Source organism: Neurospora tetrasperma, assembly GCF_000213175.1.
Source record: "Neurospora tetrasperma FGSC 2508 unplaced genomic scaffold NEUTE1scaffold_2, whole genome shotgun sequence".
In the NCBI taxonomy this organism is placed as follows: Eukaryota; Fungi; Ascomycota; class Sordariomycetes; order Sordariales; family Sordariaceae; genus Neurospora; species Neurospora tetrasperma.
In genome coordinates, this window is record NW_009799100.1 from 2377282 (window position 1) to 2397219 (window position 19938).

At 52.2% G+C, this 19938-nt stretch overlaps 4 protein-coding genes across 4 annotated transcripts; 3 read left to right on the forward strand and 1 right to left on the reverse strand.

Moving 5' to 3' along the window:
* Window positions 1-1087: 1087 nt before the first annotated feature.
* On the forward strand, window positions 1088-2104 carry NEUTE1DRAFT_128591 (uncharacterized protein; the record flags this gene model as incomplete). Its single annotated transcript, XM_009851099.1, has 2 exons — window positions 1088-1313; window positions 1392-2104. 2 exons carry the CDS (start codon window positions 1088-1090, stop codon window positions 2102-2104), a joined length of 939 nt encoding a protein of 312 aa, XP_009849401.1.
* Window positions 2105-4544: 2440 nt separating this feature from the next.
* On the reverse strand, window positions 4545-10648 carry NEUTE1DRAFT_128592 (protein pyrABCN; the record flags this gene model as incomplete). The annotated part of the gene is made up of 3 exons (XM_009851100.1): window positions 4545-5078; window positions 5148-9982; window positions 10042-10648. The coding sequence occupies 3 exons, from the start codon at window positions 10646-10648 to the stop codon at window positions 5022-5024; spliced, it is 5499 nt and encodes a 1832-aa protein (XP_009849402.1).
* A 1964-nt stretch (window positions 10649-12612) lies between these two features.
* NEUTE1DRAFT_78911 (uncharacterized protein) lies at window positions 12613-12970 on the forward strand (the record flags this gene model as incomplete). Its single annotated transcript, XM_009851101.1, has 1 exon — window positions 12613-12970. The coding sequence occupies one exon, from the start codon at window positions 12613-12615 to the stop codon at window positions 12832-12834; it is 222 nt and encodes a 73-aa protein (XP_009849403.1).
* A 2651-nt stretch (window positions 12971-15621) lies between these two features.
* Window positions 15622-19870, forward strand: NEUTE1DRAFT_145207 (uncharacterized protein; the record flags this gene model as incomplete). Its single annotated transcript, XM_009851102.1, has 4 exons — window positions 15622-15907; window positions 15978-17334; window positions 17388-17456; window positions 17517-19870. The coding sequence occupies 4 exons, from the start codon at window positions 15622-15624 to the stop codon at window positions 19600-19602; spliced, it is 3798 nt and encodes a 1265-aa protein (XP_009849404.1).
* Window positions 19871-19938: the final 68 nt, after the last annotated feature.

The following is a 19938-nucleotide window of genomic DNA, read 5'->3' on the forward strand; positions in this document are numbered from 1 at the left end:
TGGAGTCTCTTCTTTCCAAACGGGAGTCGGGCTTTTTGCTCGTCCGGGCTCCATGCGCTTCGACTTTTTAGGTTCCTTCTCTGCTGCCCTGAGCCTGGTCGGCTACTTACTGCTGGTGGGCCTGCTGGAGCCCCATGCATCTGACAGGGGCTGCAGGGCAGGGCAAGCAGGGGATGAATTGGCGAGTGGCAGCGAGCGAGGTGCCGTGGTCGTGGATGCCACTGGATGCGACGGCGAGGGACCATGACACCACCACTAAGACTAGGTAATTTGTGGACTGAAGGCCAGAGGGTGAGGGTTAATGACGGGCGGAGGGCAGAAGGGTTCGATGCTCGGCGGACAAAAGGCGGGCCACATTCAGGGCACACTGGAGGTGCAGACACGATTTTAACGACGTGCGCTAGGAAACATCTGACGAAACGACCGCCAAGCCAGTCCTCCACCAATATCCCGGCCTCCTCCATCCGGGCATTGGGAATCCTGGCCGCTGTCTCTAGAGAGAAGAGCTGATGTTGACCCCAAAGGCGAACCATTGATGAAGCTACATCGCTTGGCCTCCATCCTCCTCCGTCGAGGTACATGTACATATATGCCCATCACCTCCCCCTCCCCCGTTCGCTCACGTCCTCTCCCTCAACGTCTTGCACCTTGGACAAGCTTGTCAATATTATTATTGTTTACTACAAAATTCAACGCCTTCGTGTACGACCTGAGACCTCGTGTCGGGGACCTTGGCCTCAGCTTCTTTCAGTCATTGAGTGTATAATAGCACACACGCAACACCGCTTCCCGCCGCCTTCTCCCGTGAGACGACGCATCTGATCCGCAACCCGTCGCGTGATTCAAGTCACTGTCCATCGAGTCCCTTCTTCGGGCGAATATGAGCAGCCCTTGGAACTGCTTCCCTCAGTTGTGCCCTCCTGGAAGCACTGGACTCCGGCGACCCTGAGTGAGCTCTGGATATTCATCATCAAACATAACAAAAAACAAAAATAAAATAAGCATCACACGAAAAAGAAAAGGAACAGGAGGGAAAGTAGGAAACAGACTTCTGCGACACATGACGACAATCGTTCAACCAAGCAAGATGCCATCCCTAACGAGCCCAGTGGAAGACCGTGTTATTCACGACGAGCACGACTGCATGACGGACGATGACTCTGATTTCGACTTTGACGAGGAATACTTTGCCCGTACCTATCAACCCCTGTCGAACCTCCCCACACCGCCCCCTTCGTCCCGCAATTCGTCAGTCCCACAGAGCCCCCAATCACTCGTGGAAAATGGAGGACTTCTCGACTCGGAACTGCTAGGTACGTGGTCTTTGATGGCTATCACTACCTGTATACCTCTGTACGATCATGTTCTAACACAGATATCTACTCATACAGGCCCTGCAATTCACTTGGTCAACCTCATCCCACCTGCTGCATCCTTGGCGTTGCCTTCTGTGTCCCTTGTCCACGAGTTGCTCACGCGCACAGGCTTGAAGCTGGACGAGATCGCTCTCGCCGTCTGTGTCCTAGACTCGATCAGCTCCAAGTTCGCGCTGAACTGGCGCTTGCGCTGTCCACCCTCTCGCCGCGAAGGTTCCACCACCAGCAACGAGCAACAGCAACAGTCAAAGCGATACACCCTTCCGGCAGCCGCCAGTCAACTCCATATCGACTGCGTCAAGCCCGAAGTCATTGTTCTGGGTGCGCTTATCATCGCCGTCAAGTTCCTGGAGGATTCCCACGCGCCAACCCAGTACTACCGCTCCGCATGGGGTAACAACCTGTGGACGTGCGAGCAGATCAACATCACGGAACGCTGCATCATGGAGGACCTGAACTACAGGATCCTTCCCCTGTGGGACGAGCGCTTGATCGGGGATGCATTGAAAGATATGGAGCGCGCCGGAAGGCAGGCTCTTCTTCCTCTCCCCCCTGCGGCGGCGGCGGCGGCGCAATCCCAATATCAATTCCAATCTTTGAAAGAACAGCACAAGCGATGTGTAAGCTCAGGCGCGGCTGTCTATAGGCCGGGGTTGCAATTGACACCGGCGGGAACGCCGCTGTCTGAATATAACTCACCACCGCCATTCAGTATGGACATGCAATGATTCGGCAACCACTGTCACCTCGGAGCCGAAAGGCACGAGGCGCGAGTTGATGGCGTTTACTCAAACACTGGGCCTCGTGGGCTTTCTTTTTATCGTTTCCTTTTACCAGCATTATACCCTCACGTTTTTTCACGGACTTGCGGTCGGGACCATTCTTCGGCGTTCACGTGTGGGTGGTCATAGGTCGATGCCTAGAGCGTCAAAGCAAACCATGCAACAGAATCATCGATTTACGAACTCGAAACACAACAAAAAGGGGAGGGGACATGATCAATTCCATGAGGCGTTTCGGGGCGAAAGCGGACTATTTGTTGTTCGATTCTGGGTCGGTCGGTTGACATGTCGGGGTCGATGAGTTTTCTTTTTTTTTTTTTTTTTTTTTTTTTTGCTGCCTCGCAAAGAATGGCGTTGGGTGGGGAGGGCTAGCTATGGAGTTTGATCATCCATCATCAAAAAGAAGGAGGGAGAGCAAAGCGTTATCCTTACGCAGTATGTAGTACATATCCATACCAGACAGGCTTTCTGTTGTAGTAATAGTATAATCGTGACTACCTCTACCCAAAGTCCAAAACGCCGAGCCCAGCCAAAGGCAGTTTGCCTTCCAAGCCATTGTTGATTCCACCCACGGTCGTCCAGTCCCTGTGACATCATCAGAATCCTGATACGAACGACACAGAAACGCGCGGTCAGAGCCATCCTTAAATGAAAACGGACGGGCGATCATAACTTGGTCTGCCTGGGCCATGGGGTTCGTTTGAAACACTTGCGCAGTATGTACGCTTCACCTCTGCCGGCATTTAGGTTTGTTAGCGCGGAGACTTGCATGTGGCGAGAGAATCCAGTTTTTGTACAGGAGATGACTGGTTTGACCGCATCTAAGCCTCTCTATATTGTAAGGTAGCGGTATCGCGCTAACAGGCTCGAATGCCAGCAGAGGTGTACACTACACGACAACAAGACAAAGCATGGGCGCTCTCTCGTTTCCGTAGTCCACGGTCGACCCTTGTCGCCGTAATCCACTCTTGCTGTCAGTTGTCAGGTACAAGCCCAACACTCTGCCGCTCCTGCGTTCGGCCCCTCCGAAACGAACGGGGATAAGCGGTAGTCGTCACCGGCCGGGCGTGGGGTCTGCCCGTTCCGTCTCATGCAGATTTCGAACCAGATAACGACGGGAACTAGGGATCGATCTGTAATACCTGTAAGCGGTAAAGTAAAGTAATTTCAGTAAAAGTAACGTAAAAATAAAATCCCTTACCAGATTTGCAGGTCACATGATTGTTTTTCGCTGTTTTATGCCCACAAAGACTAGCAGAGCAATACCAGCAAATGAAAATGAAAATGACGAAGGTAGAATGCAAATCAATATGCAAAGTAGTAGTGGCTATAGCGATTTACACTGAAGATTTCTTGTTGGAGATTAACAGGTATACCAATATTCTGGCCGGATGCACGGACTCTGCGCACGGACATTTACATGTCTTACTGTAAGGAAAAGTGTAAAGTAAGGTAAAAGTCCCAGATTTACGGTATCTATCGACCCCTAACGGGAACTGAAGGAGAATCGCCCGCTGAACTCGGATTGGAGCAAACCAGAAGCAGCAGCGAGATCGGGAGCACCTCCCGTTATGCTCATGGTGGTGTGTGGCAGGGCAAGGATTTAAGATGGCTTTCGTCAACTTTAAGGGGGTGTCTGGGCCGGCCGACGCCTCTTCGGGGTGTTGGGATATACTTAAATGGTCGAGAGCTACCTACCTACAAATTCATCCATCACTTTTGGTGGTTCGTTGTAGAATAATGGGACGAATGAACATGGCATGTTCTCTGGATAGACTCCCTACAAGTACCTCTACTCGTCAGACGGTCGATTTTGTGGACCTGACGAGTAATTCATCCCTTCCATACTCTCCTTATTGTTTCTGTTTCCCAATCAATCCCATCCAGTTCGACTGCAAAAGATCGCAAACACCTAACCATCTTCTAAAACACACATACCTCTGCTTCACCACATTATCCGGTGTAGACCTGAACTAACAACAGCTCCTTTGATACAGAGGCAAAGACAAAAGATAGCGAAACAAGACGGATGGGGTCTGAGACGCAAGCAGAGATCAAGGAATTTTGACCTGCCAGAGCCAAGGTAAAAACACCAATTGATCGTTTCGCGCCAAGGATCTTGCCCTCACACATGCACCAACACTTGACTCCATTCACAGCGGGCAATAACGAACCAAATGCTCTTGGGGCTGGCAATGTCACCTAACCAGCCTGGAAGTGGCGAAAGAACCCTCTGTCACTACCTATGTACCTGGTTGCCGAACATTCCACTGGTGAACTTCTGGATCTGCCAGAGATCTGTTGTTCCTTGCACATGAAACACCGGATCTTCTTCCCAAGTTCGAAGATCAGATGAAGCGAAGGCAAAAACAAAGTGAACAAAAAGTTGGTAGCGAGTCATTCAATTAGATTAGGCATTAGATCTAAACTAAATACAAAAAGATACGTATCAAACGTATATATATAAAATAAAATAAAAAGAAAAAGAAAAAAAGAAACGAAATAAACGTACGTACATAACGTATACATAACGAATGAACGAAACGAACGAACGTAACGCACGTAACGCACGCACACCGATCAACAGTGTACATACATAACGAACATACGCATCATTCACATTCATTCATACAAATCATTACACCCATTTATATCATTAAATCATAGCCGCTTCAAGCGGACTTTGAAGAGAGAGAAAAAGAAAAAAAGCGAAAACGAACATGTCTACCTAAATCGTTTACGCGTTCTATCTCTTACTCTTCTTGTGTTAGATAGACACGACAAAGGAAATTATACCCTTTTTGTCTATACACCGGAACACCGAAAACCCTAAATGAAAAGTAAATCGAGAAACGACCATCTTCTAACCAGACATGACCAACGCCAGGAGGGCCATACGGCAGTAGAGACCATATCTCATCTACAATCTGTCAGCAAACGAACCTGAGTGCCGCATGGTAGCGGAAACAATGTCAAAGGAGGATCTTACCTGTCTGAAGTATGCGGCCCGCTGGTCGAAGTCAACCTCCTCAGCAACCTCCTCGTTTCTGGGGAGCGGGTGCATGATAGCCATCTTGCTCTTGGCGTGCTTAAGGGTCTGGTTGTCGATGCGGTAAGAACCCTTCACCTTCTCATACTCCGCCTCGCTCGGGAACCTCTCCTTTTGCACACGAGTGCAGTACAAGACATCGGTCTTGCCGAGAATCTCAGGGGTCAACGTCTCAGACTCGCAGAGCAGCTGGCCGGCCTTGACCAGTTGCTGACGAACATCAGTAGGCAACTCAAGTCCCTTGGGGGCGACGAGCTGCACCTTGACTCCCGAGTAGTGACGAAGCAAGTAGACCAGGGAATGCACAGGTCTACCATAGCGAAGGTCACCGACGAACGTGAAGGTCAAGCCCTGGACAGTGCCCAGCTCCTCACGGACGGTGAAGAGATCCAAGAAAGCCTGGGTGGGGTGCTCCCTGCTTCCGTTACCAGCGTTGACAACAGGCACCGGGCTGTACTTCTTGGCAACGTCAACGCAGGTCTCGTCGGGATGGCGGAGAACAATGGCGTCGGCATAGCAGGCAAGAGTACGGAGCGTGTCCTGCAGAGTCTCGCCCTTCTGAACAGAGGAGTGCTGCGTAGCAACGGAAATGACTTCACCGCCCAGACGCTTCATGGCCGCCTCGAAAGACGCCGATGTACGGGTGGAAGGCTCGTAGAAGAGAGTGGCAAGCATGCGTCCCTTAAGAATGTCCATGACGTTTCCGCGCTGGACACTGAGGCGCATCTCCTCGGCAACAGTGAAAAGGAGATGCAAGTCGGCGCGAGTGTACTGCTCTACGGAGAGAACGTGGGCCTTCTTGAAAGAGTGAGGCCTGGAGAGCGAGTCCTGAAGGGTGAAGTTGACCTGTCCAGAGAGCTGAAGTGGGGTATGGCTGGTCTGGTAGTCACGCTCGCCGATCTCCATGTCACGGTACCTGGCGATAGCCTCGACAAGGATCTTGGCGTTCTTCACGTTGGTGACCAAGGGAATCTGGTAATCAACAGCCATGCGACGTGTCTGGTAACCCTTGCTGATGTAGTTGGCAGGGCGTCTGTACCTGTTGTTGGAGGGCAGGTTGATGTAGAGGTCGATCATGTTGTTAGCCAAGTGCTGGGTGAGGGAGTACTCGGACTTCTGGTCATCCTCCTTGGCAAGAACCTCCAAGAACTGCACGGGAATGTCGTGTTCTTGAAGGAAATCAGCAGTACCGGCGGTAGCGAAGAGTTTGTAGCCCATCTGAGAAAGCTTGGCCACAGAAGGCAGCATCTCCTTCTTGTCCTTGTATGAACCGATGGAGAGCAAGATGTTCTTCTTGGGAACCTTGAAGCCGGTGGACATCAAAGCCTTCAGGTAGGCCTCGTACTTGTCAACACCAAAGGAGGCAACTTCACCAGTGGAAGCCATCTCAACACCCAAGACGGGGTCGGCGCCAGACAGACGAGAGAAACTGAACTGGGGGACCTTGACACCGACACCGCCAGAAGGACGATCGATGGCAGGATACTCCACGAAAGGCAGACCCATGATAGCCTTGGTGGCCATCTCGATAAGATCAACTCCCATAACCTTGGAGACGAAGGGGAAAGAGCGCGAAGCGCGAACATTGCACTCAATCACCTTAATGTCGTTGTCCTTGGCGATGAACTGGATGTTGAAGGGACCGGTAACGTTGAGAGCGGCACCGATCTTGCGAGTGGCTTCCTCGATGCGCTGAATAGTGGCCTGCTCCAGATCCTGAGGCGGCAGGATAAGGGTTGCATCACCAGAGTGAACACCGGCGTTCTCGACGTGTTCAGAAATGAAGTGTCCAACAACCTTTCCGTCCTTGGCCACAGCGTCCATCTCGATTTCCTTGGCGTTCTCGATGTACTTGGTAATGACGACAGGGTGCTCAGGGGAGACATCGGCAGCCTGCTGAAGGTAGGACTCAAGATCGGCCTCGGAGTAGACAGTGTTCATGGCGGCGCCAGAAAGCACATAGGAAGGTCTGACAAGCACCGGATACGATACCTTCTGGCAGAAAGCCTTCGCCTCCTCGAAGCTGGTAAGTTCCTTCCAAGTCGGCTGGTCAACACCGATACGGTCAAGCATGCGGGAGAACTTGTAGCGGTTCTCGGCAGTGTCAATCATCTCAGGAGAAGTACCCAGAACTCTGACGCCAGCACGAAGAAGGGGCAGGGCAATGTTGTTGGGCGTTTGGCCACCCATAGCTCCCAACACTCCGGTTGCGTCCTCCATCTGATAGACGTCCAGAACGGTTTCCAGGTTGATGTTCTCGAAGTACAGCTTGTCGGCTTCATCATAGTCGGTACTGACGGTCTCAGGGTTATAGTTCACCATGATGGTCTTGAAGCCAGACTCGCGGAGCGTGCGAATGGCCCGAACGGAACACCAATCGAATTCGACGGAAGAACCAATGCGGTACACACCCGAACCAAGAACCATGACACCACGGTCTTCGAACGGAACATCGTGCTCGCTGGCGTTGTAGGTCAGATACAGGTAGTTGGTGAAGGCAGGGAATTCAGCGGCGACGGTGTCGATCTGCTTGACGAAAGGAGTAATGCCTGCCTCAAGACGCATGCGACGAATAGCTAACTCGTTGGAATCCCAGAAGTTGGCAAGCTGACGGTCGCAGAAGCCAAGCTGCTTCGCGCGAAGGAGAAGATCAGGACGACCAACAACATCGTTAGCCGTGAGTTTGGTCATGTCCTTGGCGAAATTGCTCAGGCCCTTGAGCTTGGACAAGAACCACTTGTCGATCTTGGTCAATTCCCAGATTCGGTTGACAGTATAGCCCGCGTGCATGGCGTTGGCAATGGCGAATAGACGCTGGTCAGAGGGGGTCTGGAGCTCGTCGTCGACGGACATAAGCGCAGTCTTGGACTCGCTGAAGCCAAGGTTGTGAAAATCGATGGCACGAATGGCCTTCTGGATGGCCTCTTCAAATGTCCTGCCGATGCTCATGACCTCGCCGACACTCTTCATGGAAGAGCCGAGCTGAGTGGAGACGCGGGTGAACTTCTTCAGATCCCAACGAGGCATCTTGACCACAACATAATCCAGAGAAGGCTCGAAGCAAGCGCAGGTCACCTTGGTAACGGTGTTCTTGATCTCTTTCAGAGGAATACCGAGACCCAACTTGGCAGCAATGAAAGCCAAGGGGTATCCGGTGGCCTTGGAAGCCAAGGCCGAGGAACGCGACAATCTGGCATTGACTTCGATAATGCAGTATTCCCTGGAGAAGGGGTTCAGAGCATACTGGATGTTGCACTCGCCGACAACTCCAAGATGGCGGATGACGTTGACAGCAGTAGTGCGAAGCATGTTGTAGTCTTCATCGGAAAGCGTCTGGGAAGGCGCGACGACAATGGAATCGCCGGTGTGAATACCAAGAGGATCGAAGTTCTCCATGTTGCACACAGTGATACAGTTGTCCTGGGCGTCACGAACAACCTCGTATTCGATCTCCTTCCAGCCCTTCATACTGCGCTCGACAAGGACCTGGGGACTGGCTGCCAGCGCCTTGTTGCACAGGTCAACGAGCTCAGCTTCGTTGTTGGCGAAGCCACTGCCGAGACCACCAAGAGCGTAGGCTGCACGAACGATAACCGGGTAACCAATGTCCTTGACTGCGTTGAGGGCCTCCTCAACACTGCTGGCCGAAGCGGACTTGGCACACTTCTCACCAATGGACTCCATGCTGCGAGCAAAGAGCTCACGGTCCTCCGTGGTGATGATGGTATCAATGGGGGTACCGAGAACCTTGACACCAAGAGCCTCAAACTCATCCTTGAGCTGGATACCGACCGAGAGGGCCGTCTGGCCACCAAAGGTGCAGTAGATGGCATCGGGCTGTTCGTACTTGATAACTTTCCGGACGAACTCGGCGTTTACGGGCAAGAAGTAGACCTTGTCGGCCAAGCCCTTGGAGGTCTGAATGGTGGCAATGTTGGGGTTGATGAGGACAGTGTAGATGCCTTCCTCCTTCAAAGCCTTGATGGCCTGAGATCCCGAGTAGTCGAATTCGCCAGCCTGACCGATGCTGAGACCACCACTGCCCAAGACGAGGACCTTCTTGACATCGACACGGGGGTGGAGTCTCTCGTTCTCCTCAGTGGTACCACCGGGGAATTCGACACCCTTCTGGAGAAGAGTGTTGTCGGTGGTGCACTTGGCAACAGTCTGAATGAAGACATCAAAGAGGAACTCGGTGTCACGGGGGCCGGGAGTGCTCTCAGGGTGGAACTGGACACTGAAGTGGGGGCGGTCAACGTGCATGATACCCTCGTTGCTGCCATCATTGGCGTTGATGAACAGCTCCTGCCATCCGGTGGGGAGAGTGGTAGCGTCAACCGCATAACCGTGGTTCTGCGAGGTGATATGGCACTTTCCAGTGACCATGCTTGTGCAAGGAATGTTGTGACCGCGGTTACCGAACTTGAGCTTGACCGTTTTGGCACCGGCAGCACGAGCGAGCAGCTGGTGACCCAAGCAGATACCGAAGATGGGTGTGTTGTTCTTCTGCAGGGCGGCAGAGATGTGCTCGACAGTGGTGTCCATGACCTTCGGGTCACCAGGACCGTTGGAGATGAACAGACCATCATATTCTTCCTTGGAGAAATCGTAGTCCCATGGGCAAACGAGGACTTCGACACCGCGCTTGATGAAGCACCTGAGCTGGTTGTACTTCATGCCGACATCGAGGCAGAGAATACGAAGGTTGCGACCCGAGGGGTGCTTGAGGGCAGTGGCCTCATCGGGCTTGTAGAGCTTGGGCTCCTTGATCGAGACTGAAAGTAGCGTGTTAGAAATGGTTTGCCCATCTTAGCGGAGGGCGCATGTTGCTTACCTTCGGCAACGAGGTTCTTCTCGTTGGGGTTAACCCATTCGATAGTCTCGAAGTGAGGCTTCCAGTCGCCAGGGACTCCGAGAGAAGGAGCGCTGACAGCCAAGTCTTCCTTCTGGAGAAGCATGCGACCAAGCATGCTACCCTTCTCGCGGATGCGCTTGGTGAGGGCGCGGGTATCGACACCGTACATGGCAGGGATGCCCTGCTCCTTGAGCCATGTTCCAAGGGACGAGGTGGCGAGGAAGTGCGAGAAGTCTTCACCAGCATAAGACGCGGTAACGAGACCGGCAATGTGAATCTGGTTGGACTCGAAGTGGGCGGGGAGATCCTTGAGAAGATCATCGACGGTTTCCCGCGAGGGGACGCCATAGTTTCCAACAAGAGGGAAGGTAATGACGAGAATCTGACCGCGGTACGAAGGATCGGTCACGGACTCAGGGTAGCCGACCATGCCGGTCTGGAAGACAAGCTCGCCGGCAATGCTCTTGGGCGCACCAAAGCTGTAGCCTTGGTAGGCAGAGCCATCCTCAAGCTCAAGGCAAACAAGGCCTTCGCAAGGCGCATCGGCGATGGGGGCCGTGGCGGGGCGGTAGACGGTCGCAGCCATGATGGAAACAGGTGAACTTTTAGAGTATAAACAAAAAAGAGAGAGAAATGACTATGGTAAGAAGGGTATAGTGGAAAAGAAAAGAGTAGTGAAAAAGCGGCACAAAATCGAGAATGGAAGACGGTGGTTGAGAGGACGTCAAAGATGGTGAGAGCTTCGTCAAGAAGAGCTCAGGAGCTGATTCGTTTTCGTTGGGGGGAGAACAGCGAGAAACTGGCAAGATGATGTTGGTGGGAATGTGTATGTTTCAGCTGGATATCCTCACTATCCAAGCTCGATATGGCCTCTGCTTGATAGCAAGAGGAAGAGAGAGAGGAGAGGAGAGGAAGAGAAAGGATCCCAGGACTCGACCACGGGGTAAATATTTTTTTTCTTGTTTCGGCAGCCTCGAGGAGCCCCGCCAAACCGTCAGCCCGCCACGCTGTGCCCGTAATTGGGTTGGGGACAGACGGCCTGGGCGACGGAGCGAGGCGAGTGGGATTCAGAAAAGTTTTCCGTTATTCACGCCATTGTCCAATGCCGTCTTCGGTGGCTCGTGAGAACCTGGAGGGGCGGGTCCAGCGGGAGTTGGCAGGGCCGGCAGCGCCGCAGGGCCGCGACACCTGCACATCCGGCAGGCAAGGTTTTAGCGCGGGGCAGCGGGGATCCCCTGAACACTGAACGACCGTCGTGGAGGGGTCCCCAGACGATTTTAGCTTGCGTCGCCTGCCAAGTTCGTCTAGAGCCAAACCCGAAAACCAATGATATTACAGGTGAAGAGAACTATGTGGGGGGGGTTTGTCAAAGACCCTGTACCGTGGCCCGCCCAGGACAAAATCTTGATGACACCCGGACCCGAGTTCAGATTTTGATCTTGGACCCGGCAAAAGGCTGGCCGGCTTTAACGTAAAGACACCATGACTATGAATGCGTTGAGCCGATACCACTACTAACACTACAGAACTGTATAGACTTCGAAGGCGCCGTCGCTGAGCATTCAATGCAATAGAACCTGTTGATTTGCGTGGTATTCGACTGAGTTTGGTGGTGTTTTGTGTGCTGAACTCAGGTGTCATCAATCTTGTCGTGTGCGACCGTGGGGTACCATCACTACCACAGAAATCCATGTCAACAAGTGCTGTCCCCTGTCACCAATCCGGGGCCCGTCCGTCCTGGTGTCCGGCATTTTCGCCGTCCCTATTTTGTCACTGCAGATCGGTCGTCTTCGACTACGTACCATCATTATTAGGACCGATGCAATGCCGTAAGGCCCGTGACGGCAGGAGAGGACCGGCAGAGTTGCAGCATGTTGTCACAATCACCATCCGATGTTCGATGTTGATATGTTCGCTAAAATTTCAGCATTGGCCGAAACCATCTTTTTTTGCTTGCCCTACATGATACATATGCAGTGTATGCATCTGGTCGTCCTCGCCAAAATCGCGATGGGGTACACTCCACCTCTGCAGGGATAGAAATGGTTAGCTCGGTTCTTGCGAGTGGCAAAGAACCTTAATTTTTTGCACAGGAAATGGCTCTCCTGTCGTCTGCCTACTCCCTGTTTCTTGTTCGATCGTCGTACCAAGCTAACCTTTTATATCCATGCAGAAGAGGTGAGCAAAATGGGCTTCTGCTGATCGAAGCGAGTTTTTCCTCTTACGTACGCCAACCAGCCATCTGTGGGGTTATGGAGCAGCGGTATCGCTTGCTCTTTGGGGCTCGTCAGAGTCATCGTTCGCATCGGGTCCGGTTGTCGGGATCTTAACACCGATCTCAACCGTCCCGTAGCCCTCACCTGCCAAAGTCTTCTGGCGGCGGACGCTCACCATAGCCCACGCAGTGCGTGCTGGTGTCAGTTGCTGACTGTATATCGAGACTTGAGAGCTTCATGTACCTTTGTGTTTGCAATATAGCGGGACGTGCACTGTGAGGAAACGGATAAGCAACTAGGTTGATGGAGTCAGTCTCCGAGTCATACTGCTAGCATGCCAAAGGATTTGCAAGAGTGCGGAATTCCAAACATCATGTTCCGCTCCAAGTATGGTGAGTTTGTGCTTCGGGTTTTGGCCGGTGCCATCGTCTCGCTGTATGCACCACCACCCGGAAAGTCCGCCAGGGAAAATGGGCCATCCGGCTCGGAGTGGGTCTTGTTTTCGCCGGGCAAGGACCGGTGTCTGCTTGGGATTGTAAGCTCTTTACAAGTATGAGGCTCGGACTCTTATTTCGCACACGGCGGGGCTCCTGGGTTAGGGTCCTTATACACTACGTCCAGCGATCCAAGAATGTAACGTACAGCTGGTGCTGTACCGATCTAAACTCCATTGCCCACCAGGCTGTCAACTACTGTGGTGGTTCCTTGGACCGTAGTACAGGCCTAGACAAACACTGGTCAATGTGACAGGAAGAGCAATTGCACCGAGAAGGTGCAGTAGCCGTAACGGGACATGACGCCGCCCCAAGGCGCTCCGCACCACCATAGTCAGCGATGTTTGCAGCCTCGAGATCGTCAGCTGGCCGTAGAGGTTCGTGGAGGGTGTGGCAGGTAATACAGCTGTTATGTGTTCTGTATCAAAGTACCCAGGATCGTTGATGACGGTCGTAACCCCATCTGCCCATGTTCAACGTAAACCTTTCTTCGAATTTGCTTCGAGATGCGTAGCTGAGACAGTTGTGGACGACTGATGAAGTAGGCACGTAGGACGCCTCATCAGTTATCAATGGTTCGAAAGACTGAAATTCATATCCGACTCGTTAGCCTGACAGGACGTCTCATAGCTTCTAATGAGAGCACTTGGTGAAGCAAGAAATGGTTTGGGCTTGCCGTGTCGCCTCGTCCAACTGGATGTAAGTGCCCGTCGTGGCGGATGCGGCTTGTGACCGAATCGAATGACTTGTTGCAACCCTCCATCACATCTCAACCTATCCAGCATCGACGGCGGACCCACCCGGACTAGCGAGACGACCATCGACCGGTCTCCTACAATCGCTGTTGCATCGAGACAAATCTTTGATCATGTGTCACCACCAGGACCCTGCGTGATGGCAATATAAGTATCGACGATATATATACATCCAGACATGCAGTCGCTAGTGTCAATCGTCATCTGGCAAAAGCCCAGCGGACGGCTTGCGGGCAATAACGCTCAGTATGCGGAATAAAATTCCATGATAAGAAGAGTGAGACAGCTCGCACCAAGCGCAAGAGAGAGGGTCTGTCTCATGGTTTTGAATCATCTTGACCGCCCTCGAGGCCTTGACAAGCACTCTCTCAGCCTCATTCAAGGCAGTACGTCGGCAGGCTGTGCTTGGCAGCGACCATACTCTGGATACGATTCGAGGAAGATGGAATGGGGGCTTGTACCAGGTGCACACGAAGGAAAAACAAAAGAGGTTGTCTCATTCGCTCGATTGCTCATGTGAGATCGGCCGCGTTCCGTTGAGGCCTTGAACGGGAAGAGTGGGCCTTGGTGCAATGGTGACAGGGAAGAGGGAGAGCGGAACTGAGGGAGATGATAACGTCAAAACTTATAATAAGGATTCATTCCGCCTCAAAGACAAAAGCAGTGAGCCTTCTGTCGGTCTGTCGAAATTCAATGGGAAGAAAGAGTGCAAAGTGGAAATGGAACTTGATGAGAGATTTGAGACTGGACCCAGCAACTTGGAGGTTCCATTCGTCAAGCGTGGTCTGGGCGGCTTGGGAGAGTGAGAACCACTAAATGGCAAGATGGCCAGGTAGGCTGGCGTGATTGGTGGCATGTGCGTGGGAAGGCGCTGATGGGAGCAAGGGCCCCCGGTCAGCCCCAAGATTGTATTGTTTCGGACTGTCTTGTGCCCTGCGATGCTCTGACCATCGTGCTGCTCACCGCATTCCTACCTAGGATTTCCTCAGTCACCAAACTCCGCACATCCTTCTTATCATCCATTCATGGTTAGACGAAGCCCGTGTTTGACACTAGGCAGTTTGGGTTCCATCATCTTCCGACACATCTCACGGTTGTTCCCCTCTTTCGAGCTCACCACGATGGTTACTTGTCAGTGTCAGGTGCTGTTGCGCTTCACGCGCGTCATTTGTCTTGCAGCAGCCCATGTCGAGACTCCCGTGATCTGTCTATGGTGTTGTCAAAGTCTCGGAGCAAAAACCTAAAGATGGCTCCTACGTAAGAAAGAAGACCGCTTCACTTACATCGGGTAAAATACAAGGACGGGAATGGTTGCGGCTCACGGTGGGCAGTCAAGACGAAAAGGTTGAAAGTTACAGCCTCCAAGAATACACAATCGGTACCTGCCACTTTGCTGGATCGGGGAAACCAGGCGGGCTTGGTCTCCAGAAGTTGTCTTGTCACTTGAGACGAAACAACGGGACGACCTGAGCTAACTTGCAACTAGGTTGTCAACGTGCCACTAAGTGACAAGGGAATTGGAAAGCCTCGACGCCAGCGACCTTTGGTTGCCTTTCTTCCTTCGTTTCTTTCTTCCCGTCTTCCTGTTCTTATTCCTGGACCTGCTGGCTTCTGGATTGTAGCCGCCGCTGTGTAACCGGCGTACAGCCATTTCTTTTCTGCACCACCTCATCTCATCATCGAGGCGCCCCCCCCGCGACTCGACTGTATCCCGGAGATCCGACTTACTTATCTCGAGGTTGCCTCTACGTCAAGTCCGGCTCCCCGGATTTCTCAGCTTCGCATCCTCTCCCGCTGAAATTCCACTGCGGTAACCAGGGTATCGCTCTGGCCGGCCTCATATTTTATATCAGGACTACGTTCAGTCCCCTGCCTTACTGAAAACAACCCCTTGTCTCTATTCCTTGCCTTATCTTGTTCGCCCCTCTCGCAAGTCGCAAACATCAACCTACGCCAACCTTCTCGCCTCGATCCCATTACCATTCCTCACCAGTGGCCCGCGGTTTTGCGATAATGACCGCGTCCATGGCGCTTTAAACGTCCAAAAGAACTTGAGTCGGGGGCCATCGAGACCCGTTGGGGCCAGGAGAAAGCATGCTGTCCACCTTGATACGACCCTTCAAGGGTGCTGCGCGCAACCCAGATGACGGCGATTTACTTGAGAGAAACTCGGAACCGCTACTACGACGTCCTGCTTCTGTCCGGAGTTATACGCAACATCGACACGCGACCGCCGACTTCACCGAGGCCGACGATGACGATGACGAGTCCGACGATGCGAGACAACCACGCCAGAACGCTTCCAACCGAGGTACTGAGGATGAAGATGGTCTGAATCAGGCAATTGGTGTTCTGCCGCTCTTCTATGCTGGGCACCTTGGTATGATACCTTCCGTTGCTCCATATACACCAAAGACCATGTGCAAGGCTAATCTTGTACAAACCGCTAGATTCCCTTCCAATATATAGCATGACGCATGCTATCCGCATTATTGTTCAGGCAAGAACGGATACGACCTTGACCTGGGAGCAGTTGAGGTCTCCCCAAGTGTTTCAATTTCTGGTAAAGCCAATGCAACAACAGATTCGGTCCCAGCATTTCTCAAGAGGAACTCTATATGCCCTGATGGCAAACTGTCTTCAATTCGAAAAAGAGTCTCAAGTTTACCCAGCAAACACTGGCACCAGCAGCACACGAGCCAAGGTTTGCGAGTTGCTAGCCATCAAGCTACTCAAGGAATACTCGACTCGGGAACTTGTTGATGCCCTATCCTATGACTTTTATCCTCTACAGGGCGTCACGGGATTGCATATGCCGACCAATTCGAATAAGAGGGAGAAGCCGGCCGCCATGAGAACATCAACTCTCGAAGTCGCCATACGAGCCTCGGCAAAACACTTCTTGTCCCATCCTCTGGTCGTACAACAACTTGAGGCCATTTGGAATGGCGCCATTAGCTTTTACTCTGCCGCAGATCAGTTACATCGTCGCACCTCGATAGCTACCGATTTATCTTCCGCCCAGTCTCGCCGCCAAAGCACGGTACGAACACCACTCCTTGGTAGTCAGCAAGGCAAAGAGGACCGTCTCAGGGGCCAACCATTGCCGCTGGGACGAAGATCTGTTACGCTGTACGATCCTCGTCAAGCCTCGGTTTTCAAACTCTCACGACTGAGGGTCCCACGATATCGCCAGTTTCTCTCTACCTGCTCACTGGGTGTTCTTCTCTGCCTGTTCATGGCTGTTCTCAATGAGAGATCCAGCACAATCACCACGCTGGAGTTGATCTTCTGGTTCTGGAGCGCTGGGTTTATGCTCGATGAAATCATCGGCTTCAACGAGCACGGATTCTCGCTCTACATCATGAGCTTCTGGAACATTTTCGACCTGGGTATCCTGTTGCTGTTGATCATCTACTACTGCATGCGCATCTACGGCGTATTCCTTCTCGACCCACACAAGCTGAACGACAATGCCTATGATGTACTCGCTGCTATCGCCATCCTTTTGCTCCCCAGGATTTTCAGTATATTGGATCACTATCAGTACTTTTCACAGTTACTGATAGCATTCCGGCTCATGGCTGTTGACCTAGTTGCGGTTTTCGTCTTGGTCATTGTAGTCTGCTGCGGTTTCTCGGTGTTCTTCATCTCCAAAAGCACGAACGATCCGAGTGTAGTAGCATACAGCATGTTTCAGATACTGGTGGGTTATAGTCCGGCTGCCTGGGAAATATGGCCGGATCATAACTGGTTGGGGAAGATGTTACTTGGCCTGTTTCTCATCATTTGCCACTTCGTGATTGTGTAAGCTGAGAAGATCAAATGCCCGGAGTGTGCAAAGGCTGACCTTCTTTTAGGACACTACTTGTGACCGTGCTAACAAACTCATTTATGGCTATCGCATTGAACGCAAAGCAGGAGCATCAGTGAGTCACTCTCGATGTCATGTTACTGTCTTCTCACTAGGTCTTTGCTAATCTATACAGGTTTCTCTTCGCCATCAACACGATTTCCATGGTGAAAAACGACTCACTTTTTTCATACGTTGCACCGGTCAACATTCTTGCATGGGCATTGACCCCACTAAGATTTTTAATGCCCATGAAGCAGTTTGTCTGGCTCAATCGCACCGTCATCAAAGCGACTCACTTCCCCCTATTACTCATCATTTTCATTTATGAAAGGTTCATTTTGGCCCCCTCTATGTACGAGCCGACGGACCTGGTGGAAAATCCAGGCCGCAGCCGTCACAGAGCGGTTTCCATTGTAGACCCCGCAAGCAGGACAGCACTCTTCAGCCCGAGCCTTCGAATTCGTGAAGAATCGTTGGTGGGTTTTCAGAAGGATCGTGCCTTGGAAGAGGTGTTCCGACGTGCTCCTGATTCTGCAACTATACGGACTCAACGACGTACCGAGCGTAGGAAGACGCAAAATGCCATCCGAACGTGGATGGACCAACAAGATGGGACGTTTACGTCTCCTCACGACTACGGTGCTGTTGACAATAGACCGGCACAGGATTGGCAGAGGAGAATGAGCATGGTGAGGGAGCAACCAAAGAGGTTTTCAGGACATGATCCAGACACGAGATCAACAGCAAGCGATCCGGCCGATATGGTATCTAATGCGACATTCCCGGCCGTCCCCGAATATCTCAACAATGGCACTGTCCGGCGGGATTTTGCGAACGAGGCGAAGGAGAACACCGATGCGGAAAACGGTGATGACGAGCTGGTTACAAATGACGAGTATGAGGAGGACAATGCAACTCACGACACCGAACAGGTACGAAACTATATGGATGAAGGCCAGTCGACCGAGACAGGAGAGGACTACTTCACGACATGGGTTCCGTCACGCTTCAATCCGGGACTTACCTCAGCGCAGAGAACGCCGGTATCCCCACGTCCCGGAACGTGGCGACGAGTACCCATGCACAACCGTACCATGTCGAACAACACGATGATCTTTGCGCCTGCGCAGGATCGGCCCCTTGAGAGTTCTTCTTCCGCATCGATGGACCCGTCATTGCCATCTCAGTCTCGTCCCCACAGCACTCGGCATGGCATACCCGAAGGGTCGGTAGCAAGTCCAACCGCAGGTCTTCGTTCTCCACGTCGCTCCTTATACTTGGCATCCTCCCGCCCACAGAGCATGGTGATGTCGCCACGAGCTATGGTCCGAATCGCTCCAAACAACCGCTCGGCTCTGGCATTGGAAATCCCAGATAGCGCTAGTGGAACTCATGACAGCCCGTCGTCCCGACGACAATCATCCGTCGAGCTGCCCAACTCCGCCGACCTTGACCCATCAGCGCTCGGAGCTGGTTCTCAAGCGGGTAATGGCGTGATGTCCAGTACCACTACGCTGGCTGCGGCCATGCTTGAGAAGAGATCCCAGCAAGAGCAGGACAGCAACCGGATGAACAAGCTGATGCTGGCAAAGATGAATCTACAGGCTAGTCTTGGCGAGGTGGTGCGCGAGATGCAAGTCTTGAGGAGCACGGCACCTAGCACGGCTGGGAATTCCGCAGACGAAGGTACAAGCAGTGGTAGCTATTTGGCCAAAAAAGCGATAGAACAGCAGCACCAGCAGCAGTACAGCACTCCGTCAAGGCGGGGGTCAGGAGAAGAGAGAAGGTCGTCCAGGTTGTCCAGCTCGGCTGGCTCGGCTGGCTCGACAAACAGAGATATGGCAAATCGGGGGCTACGAAGATCGTTCAGGAGGTTGGAGACTGCCACTAGAATGCCGACTTTGAGTGGGCACGAAACTATAGACAGGAGGGGGAATTCGAGAGAAGAACACGAGGAAGATGACAGCGACTATTCGAAAAGCGAGGTGAACAACAAGATCTTTGAGCCGAGGCACAACCGGAGGAGTAAAGGAAAGGGAAAAGTTGCTATTGGAGCAGCAATAGCAGCGGCAGCAGCATCATCGAACCTAGATGAGCGGGAGGACGACGATCGTCGCCGTCATCAGGTTGGTGGTGGTAGTTCGCTGGATGAGCGCCACCATCGCATGGACGACTTGATCAGGAGCGGTGATTTTGCTCTGAAAGAAGGGGTAAATTAAAAGGAAAGGGCAGGTCCGCTTAGGGAAAAGAAGGGTCGGAGTGACTGATTGATATCCTTTGCATAATCTGCATATGCATGTCTGAATTATGGTATTTATTTGTCTTTTCTTTTCCTTTTGGGTTTCTTTTCTATGTCTCTTTACTCTCATGTTGGGGTTTCTCTCTGATGGGTTAGCATCTTATACTACCTAGGCACTATTTAAGGTAGTCGCTGCATTGGTAAGGCGTTGAAACTGAAGTTTTAGCCAGAATGGCATGTTAGTTGTTCATAATTGCATGGTTGACATGCATGTGCTTAGCATCTCTTTGAGTTTGGGGTTTTTGAGTTATGTCTT